General features: G+C 48.6%; 1 protein-coding gene, 1 long non-coding RNA gene and 1 other non-coding gene across 3 annotated transcripts; all 3 read left to right on the top strand.

Moving 5' to 3' along the window:
• Positions 1-4,331: 4,331 nt before the first annotated feature.
• adck5 (aarF domain containing kinase 5) lies at positions 4,332-17,411 on the top strand. The gene is made up of 13 exons (XM_042332004.1): positions 4,332-4,363; positions 4,939-5,042; positions 6,707-6,856; positions 8,142-8,217; positions 9,953-10,153; positions 11,129-11,269; positions 12,312-12,425; positions 13,283-13,414; positions 13,892-13,975; positions 14,441-14,522; positions 15,733-15,811; positions 16,169-16,260; positions 17,127-17,411. Exons 2-13 carry the CDS (start codon positions 5,038-5,040, stop codon positions 17,387-17,389), a joined length of 1,419 nt encoding a protein of 472 aa, XP_042187938.1. The 5' UTR covers positions 4,332-4,363; positions 4,939-5,037; the 3' UTR covers positions 17,390-17,411.
• Positions 14,704-14,777, top strand: trnag-ccc. Its single transcript has one exon. It is a non-coding gene; the product is annotated as a tRNA-Gly (tRNA).
• Positions 17,412-17,415: 4 nt separating the features above from the next.
• On the top strand, positions 17,416-19,699 carry LOC121851903. Its single transcript, XR_006086008.1, has 3 exons — positions 17,416-17,470; positions 18,079-18,153; positions 19,562-19,699. It is a non-coding gene; the product is annotated as an uncharacterized LOC121851903 (long non-coding RNA).
• Positions 19,700-20,418: the final 719 nt, after the last annotated feature.

Here is a 20,418-nt window from a genome sequence, read left to right as displayed (position 1 = left end):
TTTAACTGGATGTTCTGTTTAGGAGGTTAACTCCCGAAATGAAAATAGAACCGATCTGTCGAAAGTCAGCGTTGAGCTCGTCTCCCTCCAAGGTCACCAGTCAATCATTCTAAGCCGACGGTAACATTTCCTCAAACATTAACCGCCGAGTGCCATCTTGCATTACAGTCCTCACAAGAGACAGAAAGAAAGTCTCCTTCTGTGCTCTGCAACCTACGTGGCAGGTGGAAAATGACTGCGTCTCAGAGGAGAGTTTAAGTGGAGTCCGTCCTTTAGTTTGCTCGTGAGCGCGGTCGCCTCGTAAGCGAGAGGACCCGGGTTCAATTCCCGGGTGGGGCGAAACCTTGGGCAAGTTTCCTTACTCCACACAGAGCCTAATAATAATCCCTCCAAAAACCAAAAACAATAATAAATTGGTCATTTTCAATCTACGACTGTTTGTGGGACATTGCTGTGCGCAATTGGCTGCCGCGTTCGCCCACAAATATACAGTCAATTCACTTTACAGTGTGTTCTGTGAAGCGCTTTGGGACGTCCTCCCGACGTGAAAAGCGCTATATCAAATGCAAGGATTATTATTATTATTATTATTATCTCTGTTTACCCGGCAGTAAATGAGGACCCGGTTGTTAGCCAACTGGCGGATCGCTTTCCCGGGGTAATAATCCCTCCAAAAAAAAAGAAAAACTTGATCGTTCTTCACCTCTCTTGTGTTCTTGTGAATGAGGAATCTTTGAGCATATCTTGTTCCCGATTTCCCACTTTTATAACTCTTGCTTTTGACACAGCACCGTATCACATTGAAACGTAACAGTGCCTTGGGATGTCCTCCTAACATGAAAGGTGCTTTACAAATGTAATTTTGTATTGTATAATAATAATAATAATAATAATAATCCTTTCATTTGATATAGATGTCTCAAAGCGTTTCACAGAATATACAATAAAAATGATTTGACTGTATATTTTGAGGACAAAATACGGCAGCCCATTGCGCGCAGCAGTGTCCCACAAACCGTCGTGGATTGAGTGACCAAATTATTATTTTTACTTTCTTTTTTTGGTGGATTACCCCCGCAAAGCGATCAGCCAATTGACGAACAAACGGGTTCCTACTCACTGCTGGGTAAACGGAGGCACGTGGAGTAAGGAAATTCGTCTCAGATTTCACCCCGTCCGGGAACGGAGTCAGATCCCTTCACTTGCGAGGCAAGTGTTCCGAACCCTATGCTACTCAAGTGTTTCCGTGGAATAGGTTCCTCCAAAAGCGAGAAGGAAACCCTGAACTAGGTTTGTTAGTCAGCTTGTAACCTGCCAGTGTAGGTTAGCCTGCGGATTGATAGCAGTCAGTAGAAACCCGGTTGTTAGTCGATTGGCGGATCACTTTTCCGGGTGTAATAACCCCTTCAAAAATAATAATCATAATAATTTGGTCACTCAATCCACGAGTGTTTGCGGGACGCTGCTGTGCGCAATTGGCTGCCGCGTTTGGCCCACAAGATACACAGTCAATTCACTTTACAGTATATATATTCTGTGAGGGCTTTGAAACGTCTCAAAGATGTGATAAGACGCTATATCAAATGCAAGTGTTAGTATTATTATCTCATCTTCATCTGTCTAGACTGGTACTCCAATACGGCGCTGGGGGAGCTTCGCACTGGCGTGTCAGCCTGGATAGATGGAGAGGAGATGGAAAATAGTGGAGGATATTCGATAGTTATGCAGCTATGAAGGGGATAAGGGGAGATTGAGGTAAACCAGGCAAGCCGCTCCAGGGAGAGTAGACATGTTCTAAATGCATCATTGTCCAGGTGAGACTTTAAACCGAGGTCCTGTCTGTCTGGTTAGGAGGATGTTAAAGATCCTGTTGCACTATTGGAAAAGAGAAGGAAGTTATTATCTCCTGGTGTCCTGGCCAACAATTTCCCAGACAAAATTACTCGCTTCATGGCTGTTTGTGGGACATTGCAGATTGTCTGTGACGTCCGCCTACAAAATGAAAGGTCACCACACGTTACAGTAGATCAAGCAAAGATCTTATAGACATACATCCTCCTGACATGAAAGGTTCCACAATAAATGCAGATTGTTATTATTATTATTCCTAGACTCCAGTGCTGTGTTTTGTTGATCTTTGAGACGTCCTGTGTAAATATTGTCTGATTTAAGCTTGTCATTGAATGTTTCACTCTGAACATTATGTTCTGATGGTGAAGGTGAAGGAAGCTCCCACTCCCGGGGGGAGAGGGGCTATGGCTGATCTCAGGCTCTAACCTCACAGGTTCACGGGGTGCTATGAATGCACTTAGAATCATAGAATTATACAGCACAGAAGGAGGCCATTCGGCCCATCGTGCGTCTGTGCCAATTCTTCGAAAAGAGCTACCCAAATCAATCCCACGCCCCCGCGCTCTCTCCCCACAGCCCCGCAAACTTGTCCTCCCCAAATAATTATCTACTCTTTTAAAAGTTGTTATCGAATCCCACTACCCTTCCAGGCAATGCATTCCAGATCCAAACAACTCCACAGCTGTGTGGAAAAAAAAGTTCTCCTCACCTCCCCTCTGTTTCTTTTAACAACCATTTTAAATCGGTGTCCCCGGGTTTTACCGACCCACCCGCCAGTGGGAATAGTTTCTCCTCGTTCACCCCATCGAATCCCCTCTTAATTTTGAAAGCTTAATTTTTAATTCTCCTCTTAACCTTCTCTGCTCCAAGAAGAATAATCCCGGCTTCTCTCGCCTCTCCTCATAACCGAACTCCCTCATTCCTGGTATCAATCTCCTTTGCACCCTCTCCAATGCCTTGACATCCTTCCTAAAGTGTGGCGCCCAGAACTGAACACCAGTGTTTTATAAAGATTCATCATAACTTCCTGACTTTTGTATTCTATGCCCCTATTTATAAAGCTTAGAATCTCATATGCTTTTTTAACGACTTTATCTACCTGTCCGACCACCTTCAAAGATTTACTTATGTGAACCCCCAGGTCTCTCTGTTACTTCACCCCCTTCAAGACTCCACCATCAGCTTATATTACCTTTCCATCATTCTTCCTCCCAAATTGCATTCCTCCACATTAAACTTCCCCGAATAATAATAACAATAATCCTTGCATTTGATCTAGCGGCTTATCATGTTGTTAAGGCGCCTCAAAGCACTTCACACTATGCAGTGAATTGACTGTGTGGGTGAAACACGGGTAGCCAATTCCGCGCAGCGGTGGCCAACACACAGCCGTGGATTGAGTGATCGTATTTTTTTGGGGAGGGATTATTACCCCCGGAGAGCGATCCACCAGTCAACTAACAACCAGGTTTCTACTTACTTACCTTTACTCTTGCTTGCTTTGTTTGCAACGTGTATTTTTCCGATGCTCTGTCGGCCTATCATCCCCTTTTTCGCTCGGCTTCTCTTGCTTCCCATTCTCCAGTGGATCGAATTCAAGATCCTGTCTCGAATATTTTTACCCTGCCCCTGTGATCTCCTGGACCCCTACCGACCCAACCGCTCCCACCGCTCGGCAAACACTGGCCTGCTTAATGTCCTCTGCGCTAGCTGTCCCATTACTGCTGGACTTGAGGTGGGTATTAGGGATGTCAGTTGTTGTGGAGTCCCGTAGCCTGGTGGTTAGAGCGCTCGTCTCGCAAGCGAGAGGACCAGGATTCAATTCCCGGGCAAGACAAAACCTTCGGCCAGTTTCCTTATTCCACACGCCTCTTGTTTACCTAGCAGTAAGTAGGAACTTGGTTGTTAAATCGATCGGCAGATCGCTTTTCCGGGAGTAATATGATCCCTTCAAGGATATTAATAAATAAATAATAATAATCATTATTTAATAATAATTTGGTACTCAAACCACGACCGCTGTGCACAATTAACTGCCTAGTTTCGTCCTCAGAGTATACAGTCGATTCACCTTACAGTTTGTTCTGTGAAGCGCTTTGAGACATCTCGAGTACGTGATAAGTAAGGCGCTATATCAAATGCAAGGATTATTATTGTTGTTTCAGCTCCTCTATAGACTCGTATCGCTGTTTTGTTACGGGGTAAGAGGACACCCTGTACAACTGTGTGGATGCCCCCTACACACTGAGGTTACCAGGTCTTGGCCATGACAGTTTTTGATCAGCTGCTGCATTTATAAATAGCCTCAGCGATCAACCTCTGTCAGTGCCAGAGAGGCTTCTCACAAAGAGGCAACGGCTTTGCCTTGACATGTTGCCTGGTATTGGGCCTGACCTTCCTCTTTAGCTGAAGGACTTGGCCAAATGCAAACAAGCGCACAGATTGTTAACCTCGATGTATCTTTCCTTCCTTGGCCTCCTAAGTTTTTAGATTTTGGGTGGGGGTCAGCCAGGTGGGTGTCCGACACAAGTGGAAGCCCATCAGCGTGCTGATGAGTATGCAAACCAAACTGAGAGAGCTGCATTGTTGGAGACACTGTCCTTTTGAATGAGAAGTCAAACTCCGTTCCCATCCTCCCTGTTCATAGAATCATAGAATTATAATAATGATAATTATACAGCACAGAAGGAGGCCATTCGGCTCATCCTGTCTCTTTGAAAAGAGCTACCCAAATCAATCCCACTCCCCCGCTCTCTCTCCATAGCCCTGCATACTTGTTCTCCCCAAATAATTATCTGTTACAGTGGTTCAGGTTAAATATCCCCCGGCCCTGATATCATGACTGATATCTTGCCACATTCATCATCTCCAAAATTAATCATTCGTTCATCTCTGTCTATTCAACGCAATACCACTAGCAGACCTGGATGGGCATCGGGCTAGGGGCGGGAGCAGTTTAGCCGCACTTGCCCACATAACGGTCACTACACCTCAGAGTAACTCATTGTGAGTGGCATTTTGAGATGTGATGATTGTAGGTTATAGATAACACTAGCAGCTTGACATTTTAACCGTTTTGTTTCCTAGGTTTGGCTGTGTGGACGCCACTGGGCATTGCTTCAGGGCCCGAGACGGGCTCTCCCGGCTCCATCCATCATCTGCAGTCGGCAGTTTAGATCCCAGCCTATGAGGTACGTGATGCAATTCAATGTGAGCACCTGGAGGTGAGGTCATGTCTGACACTCCTTCACCACATGGGACAGAGATGGTGAACTCAGAACAATGTTGTAATATAGTGGTTGGACAACCTTTTTGGGTTGGCCAGCAAAATCAATGTTTCTTGGTTCAATATTCCTTAATATATGCCAAGAATCAAGAAATATTCAATCGAGCAACATTTATTTTGTTGGCCAACCAAAGTGGTTGACTACCACGGACGGGTGTAATGGGAGGATAGTCGGTTGGTTGGTGAAGGATGAGATCAAGTTAGTGTGATCCATTGTGATTGTATGAGCTTCACTGAAGGCTTCCTCCATCATGCAGTCGGAGTCTTCATACGCAGTGATACCGACTCCCATTATAACATGGTGTTTGGCTGCATAAAATCAGATGACAGGATTGATGTCAAAGTGGTCGCCAGTCATCAGGTTGCTGCTAGCAATGTACCATGCCCGCCCGCTACGGACCTTGGAAGAGAAGAGGTGAGGGAGTAGAAGGGATGAAGTTCTAGAGCGTGGTTGACGGGTATGCTGAAAGCCCACCCACTGATGGTGGGGCAGGGGTTTGTGAAGCAGGCCGGTGCCCAGAATGGAGAGAGCGGCTGGATTGGTATGGTTTGCGGAGGTCGCAGAGGTCGGGTGTGGCGAGGCCACAGAGGGATTTAAAGGTTAGGAAGAGTATCTTGAACTCGATCCGCTGGGGATGGGGTGCCAGCGGAACCGGGTGAGGAAGGGCACGCGGAGCCTAATACAGGAAAGAGCACGGGTTGCAGAGCTCTGGATGGTCTGCAGCTGGTGAAGGGAAGAGAGCAGAGAGTTGGCATAATCTAGCTGGATTCATGGACTTGGGTGTCGGCGGCCTGAGAGGAGAGGTGGTGGAGGGGGTGGGCAAGCTGCACAGGAAGCTGGTGTGTCAGATCCAAAAGTATCCCGTACCTGGGCTATAAATGCATTTGCACCATACCGAGGAACAATTTTATTTTAACCATTTAAACGAACTGAAAGGAGACCTCACACCTGGATCAATGTCTCTCTGGAACTCAAAACCCTCTGGCTCAATCCCTCCTTCCCAATCTTCAAAGCTTTGACCGTGGTTTCAGTCATTCCTCAAGCTCTTCGATCTCCCACCCTCCAGCTCGTGTCCCCAGCCAAATGTGTTAAGTGCTTTGAAACGTACTGCCGACATGAAAGGAGATGTGTAAATGTAAATCATGTTCACGTTGGAGAAGGGAAGGTTGAGGGATGATCTGATTATAGTCTTTAAGATTCTAAAGAGATTAGATAATGTAGACCATGATAAACTGTTTTTATTTTGCACTGAACAGGACACGACCAGCGATTGAAGGGGGTAAATTCAAAACAAATCAGGAAACACTACCTCAGTGAGCGAATAATAAACGTATGGAATAGGCTCCCGAGGGAGACAGGTGGTGGAGGCAAAACGTGTTGTTTGTTTCAAGAACAAATTAGATAGATTTCTGCTAGAAAATAATATCTGAGGATTAGGTATATAGTTTGGGACACGACATGTCAAGCGACTGCCAGGATGGTGGAAGGCGAGTGAGATGGACATTGGTCTTCTTTCGCCAGCAAATTCTTATGCTCTTATGTTCTTATGACTACTTTTCCTTACACAGCTATGTTCGGCGACGGGGCCTTGTTAAGAAGCTGCTTCTGGGGACTGCAGTCAGCGTTGCGGTCACTGCCGGGGTCAGGCTTTCCATGACCGACTCCCGGGAGCGAAGGCAGCTCAGGATCCTGGCTGAGGGCATCAGTCGCTTCTTCAGGCGAGTGGACCTCACACTTATTCCCTCCTCTTCCCTCGAGTGAGCTCTCGTGACTTTGAGCATAAATCCCACTCAGCCACTGTAAATACCGCAATTGACGCCAGTGTTGAAGCGTTCGCCTGACAAGCGAGAGGACCCGGCCCAGGCAGAGTGAAACTGTAGGCAAGTTTCCTTACTCCACACACACGTCTCTCTTAGCAGTAATAGTAACCCTATTGTTAGTTGGCAGATCGCATTCCAGGCGGTAATAATCCCTTGAAAAAAAATTTTTTCAAAAAAATTTGGTCACTCAATCCACGACTGTTTGTGGGACACTGCTGTATGCAATTGGCTGCTGCGTTTCACACCCACACAATATATAGTCTATTCACTTTACAGTATATTCTGCGAAGCGCTTTGAGACATCTCGAAAATGTGATAAGGTGCTATATCAAATGCAAGGATTATTTTTATCAAAAGGGCTCGTAACATTTAATAACACTTGAGCTGCTAAACTATTACTGCTCATTTAAATGCAGTAATTTGAGGAAGAAAAATGTCAAAGAGAGGTGGAAATTCAGGTTAGATGACTTGAGGCCCGCAGCCCAGTATGGTACGAGGCTATTCAGCCTGTCATGTCTATGCCAGCTCTTTGAAAAGAGCCATCCAAATCAATCCCACTCCCCTGCTCTCTCTCCCCATAGCCCTGCAAACTTGTCCTCCCCATTGTGGGAAGATGAGACTGAATGGGTTGAAGTGCCTAAACCTCTCTTGACACCTCTTGATATTCTTCCTATCTCTGTGATATGCTAACTCCATATGCACCTGTCCGCTCCCTCCGCTCAGCAGGCTCCTGCCTGCTCCACGTCCCCCGCCCAACCCGCCCCACCATCGGCGGTCGGGCCTTCAGTCACTCTGTCCCCATCTTTTAGAACTCCATCCATCAGTCTTTCGCCTCGCTCCCTCCATTGCCTCCTTCAAGGCATGTCTCAAGACCGTCCTCTTCAACTGTGCCTTCAGTCACCCTCCTACCCCCACCCTCCCTGTCCTCTACCCCTCCTGATACCAAACCCCTGCTCGGGTCAAAATCCCTGACTGTCCAGCGCCTTGGGACGTCCTCCCAACCTGAAAGGCGCTGCACAAATGTGATTTGTTGTTGTTGTTGATTAAAACTCCATCTCCTGACCTGTACCAAACTCTGCACTTCATCACCGCAGTTTCTGTCAGGCTCCATGAGCTGCCTATTGAAGAACAGATCAATCACATGAAAATCAGTCCATCTGACAGTCCTTTGTTTGCATTCCAGGTCTCTTCACGTCGGAATAAAAATCTCCACAGACTATTGGTGGACGATGAACATTGACCTGCGGGGAATGGAGGAGGTAAGTATTCCTCCCTCCCCCCACTTTCACATTTTAACATAGTCCTGTAGCTTAGAGCACACGCCTCGCAAGCGAGAGGGCCTGGGTTCGATTCCCAGGCAGGGCAAAACCTTAGGTAAGTCTCCTTATTCTACACGCCTCTGTTTACCTAGCAGTAAGTAGGAACCCACTTGTTAGTCGATTGGGGGGATCGCTTTCCGGGGGTAATAATCCCTTTAACCAAAAATAAATAAATAATAAACGCAAAATACTGCAAATGCTGGAAATCTGAAACAAAAACAGAAGTCGCTGGGAACACTCAGCAGGTCAGGCAGCATCTATGGAGAAGGGAAATTGAGTCATCGTTTCAGGTCCACCAGTTCTGACGAAGGGTCATGGACCCAAAACATTGACTCACTTTCTTTTCTCCATAGGTGCTGCCTGATCTGCTGAGTGTTCCCAGCGACTTCTAAATAAATAATAACTTGGTCACTCAATCCACGACTGTTTGTGGGACACTGTTGTATGCAATTTGCTGCCGCGTTTCTCCCACAAAATATACAGTCAATTCACTTTGAAATATACCGTTTTGAGACGTCTCGAAGACGTGATAAGGCGCTACATCAAATGCAAAGATTATTATTATTAGTTCAGGCTTCCATTGGAAGCTCTCTGGCCCCTGTGTCCGCCTGTTTCACCGAGCAAAGACCTACTTGGTATGCCCTGCCTGCTCTGCTCTGGTGTGAAATCAGGAACTTTCAGCCACTCTGCTCCACTTCGCTCTGTAGAACTCTATCCTAAATTCCTTCTGCTCGCCCCCTCCCTCCCCACTTCAAATCCCTCTCTAAAGACCTTCCTTTTTAATCGTGCTTACGGTCACTTCCCCCGCTCCCTCTGGTTAGTATCGGACTCCGTCACTATCAAGCTCTCCGGGACTCTACCGCACGTGAAGGGCTTTATATAAATGCAAGTTGTTGTAGATATAAATTATTATTGTTGCGCGGGTTTGAGTTCACACAAAATTCCAGCAAATGTCACATTCGAGAGAGATGCTGTCCAGCTTAGAATTGATGAGACCCATGAGCGAGTCTCCGAGCCAAGTGCCACACGTGCCAGCCCATCAGGCAGTCTGCACACTATCACTGACGACAACAACAAATTACATTTGCATAGCTCCTTTCATGTCAGGAGGACGTCGCAAGGCGCTGGACAGTCAGGGATTTGGACCCGAGCCGGGGGTTGGGATCAGGAAGGGTGGAGGGTAGGGAGGGTGGGGGTAGGAGGGTGGCCGTAGGCGCGGTCCAAGAAGAGGGCCTCAAGACACACCTTGAAGGAGGAAAGGGAGGGAGCGAGGCGAAGGGGCGGTGGAATGGAGTTCCAAAGGGTGGGGGCTGAGACACTGAAGACCCGACCGCTGATGGGGCGAGCCGGCCGGTGGAACGTGGAGCAGGCCGGAGCTTGCTGAGCGGAGGGAGCGGACAGGTTGATACGGGGTTAGCAGGTCACAGAGGTAGGGAGGAGCAAAGCAATGGAGGGAGGGCTTTGAAGGGCGAGGACAAAGATTTTAAACTATCCTCTAAAGTGAGGCCACCGTAGCACAGTGCTAGGGGAGCTTCAACCCACAACTTTCGGACTCCGGGGCGAATGTGCTCCCAGTGAGCCAGGCTGACGCACCATTTCCTTGCACAGAGGCGCTGTGTTAGGTACCAGTGTGTACTAGTGACACTGCTATGTTCTTTTTGAATCCTGTCATCAGAACAGCCAGAACTACTTAGCAAAAATGTCCGCTTGTCACCAGCGAGCAGCGAATAACATCGTGGAGGGAGCCATCAAGAACGGGGGCCTGTACATCAAACTGGGGCAGGGGCTGTGTGCCTTCAACCACCTGCTGCCCCCAGAGTACACGAACACCCTGCGTGTGCTGGAGGACCAGGCCCTCAGAAGGATGGAACAAGAGGTACGTTTCTCACTGGTTTGTCGTCATCTTTCTCGCCTCCTGTGGGAAGAGTCCCATCTCATTACCCAAAGTCTTAAATAGAATCATAGAATATTACAGCACAGAAGGAGGCCATTCGGCCCATCCTGTGCCGGCTCTTTGGAAGAGCCACCCAATCAATCCCATTGCCCGCTCTTTCCCCATACCGTTGCAAGTTTGTGCGTTTCAAGTACCTATCCAATTCCGTTGGGAAAGTTGTTAATGAATCTGTTTCCATAATCCAATCAGTGCATTCCACACTGTAACAACTCTCTGTGTCAAAAACAATTCTCATCAACTTTCCTCTGGTTCTTTTGCCAATTATCCTGAATCTATGTCCTCAGATTACCGATCCAGTTGCCAGTGGAAACAGTTTCTCCCTATCTACTCTAACAAAACCGCTCAGAATTTTGAACACCTCTATTAAATCTCTCCTTAACCTTCTCTGCTCTAAGGAGTACAATCCCAGCTTTTCTCACCTCTCCACATAACTAAAGTCCCCCATCCCTAGACTTGTTGAGCTGAATTGCCTGTTTCGGTGCTGTAATGATCTATTATTAATTATTAATTTTCCATCTAATCGGCCCGCCCGGGAATCATATCTGGGTCCACTTGCAAGTTTGATGCCGGGAAGGGGACGAAACCTTAGGTAAGTTTTCTTGCTCCACACACATGGCTCTGTTTGCCTAGTGGTGAGTAGGAACCCGGTTGTTAGTCGACTGGCGAATCGCTTTTCCGGGAGTAATCCTTCAAAGAAAAATGATTGGGTCACTCAATCCACAACTGTGTGCGGGACACTGATGTGCGCAATTGGCTGCCGCGTTTCACCCACAAAATACACACTTTGAAGTATATCCTGTGAAGCGCTTTGAGACGTCTCGAAGAGGTGATAAGGCGCTGTATCGATAGCAGCAATTATTATGATGTAGTGTCAGCTGCTGTTTGTGCTGTCACCAGGTGGACGTGTTATTTTGGGAAGATTTCAACACCAGCCCAGACAGGCTCTTCAGGAAATTTGACTATGAGCCATTCGCGGCCGCCAGCCTGTCCCAGGTACACAAGGCAGAGCTGCCTGACGGGACTCCTGTGGCTGTCAAAGTAGGTATCGCTCCACTCCCCTTCTGTGAGGCTCATGCTATGTGTGTGCACTGCCGTATCAACCTGTCCGCTCCCTCCACCCCGCTCAGCAGGCTCCGGCCTGCTCCGCATCCACCGTACGGCCCACTCCACCATCGACGGTCAGGTCTTCAGCCTCTCTGCCCCCACTCTTTGGAACTCCATCCCGCAATCCCTTCACCTTGCTCCGTCCCTTTCCTCCTTCAAGGCACATCTCAAGACGCTCCTCTTCGACCGAGCCTTTGGTTCACCCTCCTACCCTTACCCTTCCCGCCCTCCTGATGCCAACCCTCTGCTCGGGTCCAAATCCTTGACTGCATCGCCTTGGGATGTCCGCCCGACATGAAAGGCATGATACACCTGTACGTTGTTTTTGTTGTTGAGATGTCACACTTACACTGTGCACTTCACATTGTGAGAGATTACATAAGAAATACAAGACCAAGATCCACCTAGTTCACCTTCCACCTTCCTGACAGTCGCATGCACGATATGTCCCAAGCTATCTATGTACTATATCCCATAATGTTATTTCCTAATAGAAAACAAACTCATCTGTGTTTGAAGGAATCAACACTTCCTGCTTCAACCATCTCCCTAGAGAGCCTGTTCCACAGGTTCACTACTCGTTCACTGAAATAGTGTCTGCGTAGATTCGTTCTGAATTTACCCCCCTTCAATCACAGGCCAATTACACTTATATAGTGTGAAGTCACACTTACACTGTGCACTTACATGGTAAAGAGACCGTTTAATGTGCACCTTTCTCTTGCCTACAGATCCCTTCATGCCCTGCCACCTCTCTACCTCTCTGACCTGCTTTCTTCCCACTCCACTACCCACAGCCTCCGCTCGGTTGGCTCTGTTCTCCTGCTTGTCCCTCATCCCCTCCACTAAACCATCGGCGGCCATGCTTTCAGCCACTGCGCCCAGAAGCTTTGAGACTCCCTCAATCTCTCTGCCTTGATCCCTCCTTCCCTTCTTTCACATCACGACTGAAGACCTTAAATCATGGACGTTTCAGGTGCAGTTCATCGATCTACGGGACCGGTTTGACGGAGACATCCTGACTCTGGAGTTCCTCCTGGACATCGTTGAACTGATGCATCCAAAGTTTGGCTTCCGCTGGGTGCTCCGGGTAGGTACACTGTCCTCTTGCGCTGAACAGGCTCAGGGCTAGTCACGCTGACACAGGTGAGCTCTCGCCCGCCGAGCCAGAGGGAGGGAGGAGCATGCAGCCAATTTGCTATCATGAGCACAAGTGTTCGGTTTTAGCTGGTTACACTCCAGCAGTTACCCCAACGCGCACTCTGGGGGTCCTCCCCCCCCCCCCCCCACAACCCTTGGCTCTCGCCAACCTGCAGCTAAGACTGCCCGGATTTGGTAAGCAGGATGTGTCCCTCCAAGGATTCCGTTCCAACACTCACGTGTAAGTGGGATACATGGAATTCTCAGTTTGGTTTGGAGACCGTTACTCTTGAGGAGAAACTATTTCCTCGGGTGGGGGAATCCAGAACAAGGGGGCATAGTCTTAAAATTAGAGCTAGGCCATTTAGGTGTGAAATTTGGAGGCAGTTTTTCACTCACAAAGGGTAGTTGAAATCTGGAACTCTCTCCCCCCAAAAGGCTGTGGATGTTGGCTGGATCCGTTCACATTTTCAATGCCGAGATGCATAGATGGTTGTTAGGTCAGGGTATCAAGGGATACTGGGCAAGGGCATGTAATTGGACTTAAGGTACAGATCAGCCATGATCTGAGAGAATGGCAGAACAGGCTTGAGGGGCTGAATGGTCTACTTCTTTCTATGTTTCTATTGAGCACGGTGATGGGTTTCTGAGTGTGTTAGACACCTGACTGACTCAAAAAAAAAAAACCAGAATGAGCCTGGCTAAGCAGGAGCCACTGAGGAAGGGAGCAGTAGCACTGGAGCGCTCTGTTGCCTCTTATCAATCCATCCATTTATTGAAGACCTTGTTTGTGTTCTGCCGGAACAGGACCTGAAGGGGGCACTAGCGCAGGAGTTGGACTTTGAGAATGAGGGCCGGAACGCGGAGCGCTGTTCCCAGGATCTCAAAGACTTCAAATACGTGGTCATCCCGAAGGTATACTGGGACAAGAGCAGCAAGGTGAGTGAGGCCGAGGGGGACATCACTGATTCAGTCAGTGGCTGATCGACACTTTACATCCATCCTCATTAACACTTGAGATGTTTAGAAGTCAGAGAGATCAAGTCAGGCTGTGTGAGTGGGGGTGGGGTGCATGTGTTGTGTGTGCAACTGTGCGTGCCTGTGTGTGTGGTGTGCACGTGTGTGTTTGGGTTGTGAGGCAACATGGAGAGTGGGAGCAAGAGAGAGGGAGCGTGTAGTTAAGAGAGGAAACCCTCAGACCGGGGGCCCTAAGCCATTGCTTGATGGTTTATTGGTTAATGGGGCTCTATCTTTAATGTGTAGCTTTAATAGGTACAACCTGTGTGTGTGTGTGTGTGTGTATATGTGTTAGGTTTGGGGCTGTGTATGAGGGTTGGGGGTGAGTGAGTGTGTGTGTTTGAGGGTTGGGGCTGAGTGAGTATGTGTTTGGGCTGAAGTCTGTCTGCTTTCTCTCAGAGAGTCCTGACTGCGGATTACTGTGATGGGTGTAAAATCACCAACCTGGCGGAACTGAAGGAGCGGGGTGTGAATGTGAAAGACGTAAGTTCTGATTGTCCTCACTTTTGCATCCCTTCGCGATCTCTGTGACCTTCATAAACCCTACCAACATGCCTCCTCCCTCTGCTCGGCTACACGTCCCCCGTCTGCCTGCTCTACCATCAGCGGTCAGGCTTTCTGTCCCTACCCTCTGGACCTCCATTCCCCAGCTCCTATTCCTCACCCATTCCCTCGCCTCCTTCAGAGTCTGCCTTAAGAACGTACTCTTTGACTGGGCCAAAGTCACCTCTCTTCCCACCCCCTTGTGCCGGCTCTTTAGAAGAGCGACCCAATCAATCCCAATCCCCCGCTCTTTGCCCATATCCTTGGAAGCTTTTCCTTTTCAAATTTCTATCCAATTCCCTTTTGAAAATTGTTATTGAATATGTTTCCACCGACCCTTTCAGGCAGTGCATTCCAGACCGTACTAACTCTCTGCTTTCTTTCAACCTCCTTCCTTTGGCTCAGGTTTCAGACAAGCTGATCAGGGTCTTTGCCGAGCAGATATTTTACACGGGCTTTATCCACGCTGATCCTCACCCTGGAAATGGTAAGTGGCAGTGTCTCCTCACATCCCAGGCCAGACAGTGCTCTGAGACTCAGTAACTAGTGGCCCGGTTAAATGCTCCCGAGATGCCGTCTGGCATAAAGGGTGCTAGAAAAATTAAGTTGTTGTTTTTGTAGGGACGCTTACCCTTACCTTCAGGTGCGATCAGGAACTAGTGAAGTGGAGTCCTGTAGCTTAGTGGTCAGAGCACTTGCCTCCCAAGCGAGAGGACCTGGGCTCGATTCCCAGGCAGGTCGAAATGTTGGGCAAGTTTCCCTACTCCGCATGCCTCTATACCTAGCAGTAAAGTAAGAACCCGGTTGTTAGTCGTTTGGCGGATCACTTTTCCGTGATGAGGCACTATATCAAAGGCAAGAATTATGATTATAAGTGGCTCATCCCTCCTTCGACTGAGACATTAAACGATGGCCCCGTCTGTGCCTGTTCAGGTGGGTGTTAAAGCTCCCGCGGCGCTGTTGGAAAGGAGAAGGGAGTTTCTCTCTCCCGGTGTCCTGTCCAATATCCGCCAGATAGAACTGGTCATTCACTGCATGGTTGCTTGTGGGTCACTGCTGTGTGCAAATTGGCTGCTGCGTTTGACCTACAAAATACGCAGTCGTTAACATATTACAGGAAAATCCTGTGAAGCTCCCAATGATGTGATTAATAAATAATGATAGGCCTCCAAATGCACATATTATTATTTCCAATAATTATGAAGGAATTGTTTGGGGTAAAGGAACCCCTTTGTTAAGGACTCTGAGACACTGTGTAAGTGCCTCGTAAATTTTACAAGGGCGTGAGGAGACACGCGCTCGTAAGCTTGTTAGTGGAGGCCTGTAGTTTGGTGGTTCGTGCGCTCACATCGCAAGCGAGAGGACCAGGTTTTTGATTCAAAGGGCGGGTCAAAACCATAGGCAAGTTTTCTTTCTCCATGTGCATCTGTTCACCTAGCAGTGAGTAGGAACCCAGTTGTTAGTCATTTGGCGGATTGCTTTCTGGAGGTAAACAGTGTGTGTGGAGAAGGAAACTTGCGTAAGCTTTTGCCCTGCCCGGGAATCGAACTCGGTCCTCTTGCTTGCGAGGTCGGTGCGCTAACCACTGAGCTGTGTGAGTCCACATTATATTCTTGATTAGGAGATGAATGGGTTGAGTGTCCCACTCTGATGGCTGATGTTCTCTCTTTCTCTCGCTGTCTGTGTGCATTGTACAGTACTGGTGCGGAGAGGGCCTGATGGTCAAGCACAGCTAGTGCTACTGGATCACGGACTGTACGAGTTCCTCAGTATGAGGTGAGTGAGTCCTGACCCCGGCTCCTGACATCAGCCCCTCTGGTTACAGGGTGAGACTTTGTACAGAGTGACCAAAAAGTCCTGATACCATCACAATGTCTAATAAGTCTTAAAGAAATTTTTTTTTTTAGATAATAGGGAGATATCATGAATTTTTGTTCACCCTGTATAAAGGCTATTGGGAGGGGATGAGGTTGGGGAGGGGGTGAGAGTGGGAGTGTAAGGGGGTGGTGTTGGGGGTGAGGGTGCAAAGTGAGGGTTGGGGGTGGGGTTGTGAGGGGTGGTGGGGGCGGGGGGGGGTGAGGCGGGGGGGCGGTTTTATGCTCGGAGCTGGGGTTGACAGAGTTTGTGTTGCAGGGACAGGAAGAATCTCTGCAAACTCTGGCGTTCCATCATCATCCACAACGATGCTGATATGAGGAAATACTCCTGGGAGCTGGGTGTCCAAGGTTAGACTGTCTGGGCCATCAGGGGGGAAATAATCCTTGCAACCTCCACCCTCTCAAAGAGCCTCACTGCAGTCAGTCACTACAATCACTGTGTGTGTGTGGGAGAGAGTCACTGTTACAGTCACTATGTGGGTGGAAGAGAGTCACTGTTACAGTTACTGTGTGTGTGTGGGTGAGAGTCACTGTTACAGTTGCTGTGTGTGGGTGAGAGGCACTGTACAGTCAATGTGTGTGTAGGAGAGAGTCACTGTTACAGTCACTGTGTGTGTGTGTGTGTGTGGGAGAGAGTCACTGTTACAGTTACTGTGTGTATGTGGGAGAGAGTCACTGTTATAGTCACTGTGTGTGTGTGGGAGAGAGTCACTGTTAGTTACTGTGTGTGTGTGGGAGAGTCACTGTACAGTCACTGTGTGTGTGTGTGGGAGAGAGAGTCAGTTATAGTCACTGTGTGTGGGTGGGAGAGTCACTGTTACAGTTACTGTGTGTATGTGTGGGAGAGAGTCACTGTTATAGTCACTGTGTGTGGGTGGGAGAGAGTCACTGTACAGTCACTGTGTGTGTGTGTGTGGGAGAGGGTCACTGTACAGTCGCGGTGTGGAAATGGATAGCGGAACAATGAGCTCAGTGTTCAGGCTGACACCACGAGGGGATGGTTGAGGGAGGTGGGGGTTTGCTCTACACTGTGCCACCCCCCCCCTCCCCTCCAGTGGGGGTGAGTTGTTAAACCGAAGATCCTATGATGCTATTCGAGGGGGTGGAGAGGACATTTCTCCGGGTGTCTTGGCTAACAATAAATGGTCGAAATAAATTTGCCAATAAATAGTCTTTACACTTGACCGCATTTTCTCTCACTCTGTGTGTCCCAGACTACTTCCTGTTCTGTGAGATCCTGATGCAGAGGCCCATCAACATGCGAGTGAGTACGCTGTACCTGGCGAACGTCCTGAGCCGCGAGGAGACGCGCTACATGAGGGACATGGCCACTCAGCACTTTGACCGCATCATGCAGGTGCTGAAGGCCCTGCCCCGGCCCATGCTGCTCGTCTTCAGGAACATCAACACCGTGCGAGGCATCCACAGCGCCCTGGGCTCCCCCGCCAACCGCTACCTTCTCATGGCCAAAAGGTAACCCCCTCCCCACCCCACTGGCAAACGGGTTTATGGTAATGAAGCACAGTCTGGCACTCAGCTGGCCACATATTCCTTTGAGGTAAAGTCTAGGATTAACCCTCCAAGGGGCTGTCTTGGTTGCACCTTTCACAATTCTTTACAGGATTTCCTTCCATTACCATTTGGGGGAATGATAAAAGTCTGCTGTGAGTGTGTGTGTTTTCATGTGCACCTCGTGTGCGTGTCTCGCGTGGATGTGTGTGTTCTTGCTGTGAATTACAGCGGTTTTAGGATTAAAATTTGCGATCTTCGCAACGGGCTGTGTAAATAGCAGATCCTAATGAGATATCCGGCCGACCCTCTTGTAGCTTAGTGGTTAGAGCACTCGCCTCGCAAGGGAGAGGACCTGGGTTCTACTCCCGGGAAGGGAGAAACCTGAGGCAAGTTTCCTTCAGCGCCTTGGGCCGTCCTCCTGACGTGAAAGGCGCTATACAAATGTAATGTTGTTGTTACTCCACGCACCTCCGTTTACCTAGCAGTAAGTGGGAACCGGATTGTTAATCGATTGGCAGATTGGTTTTCTGGGGGTAATAATAGTGGTTACAGCAAACCACAAAGCTACAGAACTCAGCTTTAATAGATGCTGCGGCAATATGTTCCACATCCTCATTCTCTGTGCATTAAGATAATTTCTTCTTTCTACCACAGGTTTGTGACAGCATATTGAATATCGGTCCTTGTGTAAATGCTTCAATGGGAGAACCTGCTTTCCTCTCTGAGGAGGTGAGTAATGATTGCCTTATCCTTGTGACTGGGAATTCCCATCTTTGCTGTGTGTCTTACAGCTTGCAGCTGTATCTTATAGCTGTTAGAGAATGCCACAGTTTGATTTTGTCAAGTTCTTTTACCTCAATAGAAATAATAATAATAATTGCGCCTTATCACGTCATCGAGGCGCCTCAAAGCGTTTCACAGGATATACTGTAAAGTGGATTGACTGTGTATTTTGTGGGCGAAACACGGCACGAGGGGTGGCATCCCAGAGTGCTTGACAGTAGCGGTCTCTGACACCGAGCCGGGGGAGAGGGAAGGGGGAGGTGACCATAAGCACGATCAAAAAGGAAGGTCATTAAGCGAGATTTGAAAGTGGGAAGGGAGGGGGCAAGGTGGAGGGATTGAGGGAGAGAGTTCCTGAGGCTAGTGGCTGAAGGCACGGCCACTGAAGGGTGGAGCAGAGGGGACGAGGGACAAACAGGAGGCCGGAGCCAGGCCGAGCAGAGGCAGTGGGTGTTGGAGTGGGGGGGTAAGCAGGTCAGATAGATAGGGAGGCGCGAGGGATTTGAAAACGAGTGTGAGTACAGCGTTTGCAAAGAAAGTTCACCCCCCGTGGATCTGCCTTGTGGAGTTCATTCCTCGCCGTAAATCGCCGTAACTGCAAGTCCCGTTGGTTGTCATGCTGTCAACTCCTCAACCAATGCAATTAGCCGAAGTAATTGTACAGGCGCAAATGAAATCGACTGGTTCTCTTTCATGCAACTAAGCAAATTAAGTAACTCTGTAATTTTGTGGGCGAAGCGAGGCAGCCAGTTTGCGCACAGCAACGTCCCACAAACAGGCACAGAGCGAGCGACTGATTTTATTTGGGGGATTGCGAAGGACTTGATTTTTTGGTCAGCTGGGTGGGTGTCAAAATGGCACGCAGAAATTGGGGAGCAGCTATGGGGATGTGGATGCGAGTACGTGCATTTGCACAGTCATTCCACTTTACAATATATTCTGTGAAGCACTTTAAATTTATTATCCTTGGAAAAGCGATCCGACAATCGACTAACAACCAGGTTCCTACTTACTGCTAGGTAACGTCCTCCCGTCCTCCCGCTTTGGGATGTCCTCCCGACGTGAAAAGCGCTATATCAAATGCAAGGATTATTATTATTATAGGTAAACAGAGGCGTGTGGAGTAAGGAAACCTGCCCAAAGTTTCGCCCTGCCCGGGAATTGGACCCAGATCCTCTCGCTTGCAAAGCGAGTGCTCTGACAACATTCTACAGGACTCCAATGTAATTTGATTATAGGAAGGAAATAACAAGGTTTTTAACAGCTGAACGATACCACTAGTCTTCTGGGTTAAGATTTTCCCGTTCTGTTCTGTTGCACACTGCCTAACTTCCTTCCCTGTGTCGCTTTCCAGTTCCAGAATAATCCGGAGCCAGACCTGGAGATTGTTGTGTGTTCAGGATACGGAAAGAATGGTGCACTATCTGTCCTACAGGTAATGGTTCGAACCTCTGCAGCCCTTCGGGTTCCCATTGAACACAATAGAAATTAACTTAAGGACCGACCCGCAGTCTGAATGGCCTCTCACACGCCACAGTGAGGGAAGCAGGGACCTCGCTGCAGGTTGGGGTAGGGGCAGCCCTACTGGTTCCTGCTGTCCGCACAAGACTGGAAGACTGTAGAAAGCGATGATGATGACAACAACAACAATTTGCATTTCCATAGCGCCCCACTGTAACGGAGGGTAGTGTCTCAGGGCACTCGACAGTAGCGGAGCACGACACCAAGGTGGGGGGACGTGACCTGAAGACGGAGAAGGTGGTGGCAAGGTGGAGAGATAGAGATTGAGAGTTCCAGTGTTTTGGGCGTAGCGGCTGAAGGCACGGCAAGCAGAAGGCGCGAGGGACATGCAGGAGGCCAGAGTCAGTTGAGCAGAGGCAAGGGGTAGTGGATTGGGGCATAAGCAGGTTGGAGAGGCAGGGAGGTGCCAGGGCAAGAAGGGATTTGAAGGCATGTGAGAGGATCTTGAAGTCGATCTGTTCGGTGATGAGGAGCTAGTGGAGCCTGGAAAGAACTGGTGTGATGGGGTTATGGAGTTTAGTGTGGGTGATTATGTGGGTGGCGGAGTTCTGGTTTAAGTGGAGTTTGCAAGTTTTTAATTTACTCCTCTTGAATCGCAGACCACCTCCTCCGGATCGACTGTTCAGTACAAAATAAAACAGCTTATCATTGTCTACGTGATTTAGTTCCTTTGGCATCTTAAACACTGCA

Source organism: Callorhinchus milii, unplaced genomic scaffold (assembly GCF_018977255.1).
Source record: "Callorhinchus milii isolate IMCB2004 unplaced genomic scaffold, IMCB_Cmil_1.0 Scaffold2, whole genome shotgun sequence".
Classification (NCBI taxonomy): domain Eukaryota; kingdom Metazoa; phylum Chordata; class Chondrichthyes; order Chimaeriformes; family Callorhinchidae; genus Callorhinchus; species Callorhinchus milii.
The sequence above is the reverse complement of the archived record's forward strand: the minus strand, read 5'-3'. Positions and strand labels throughout refer to the sequence as shown.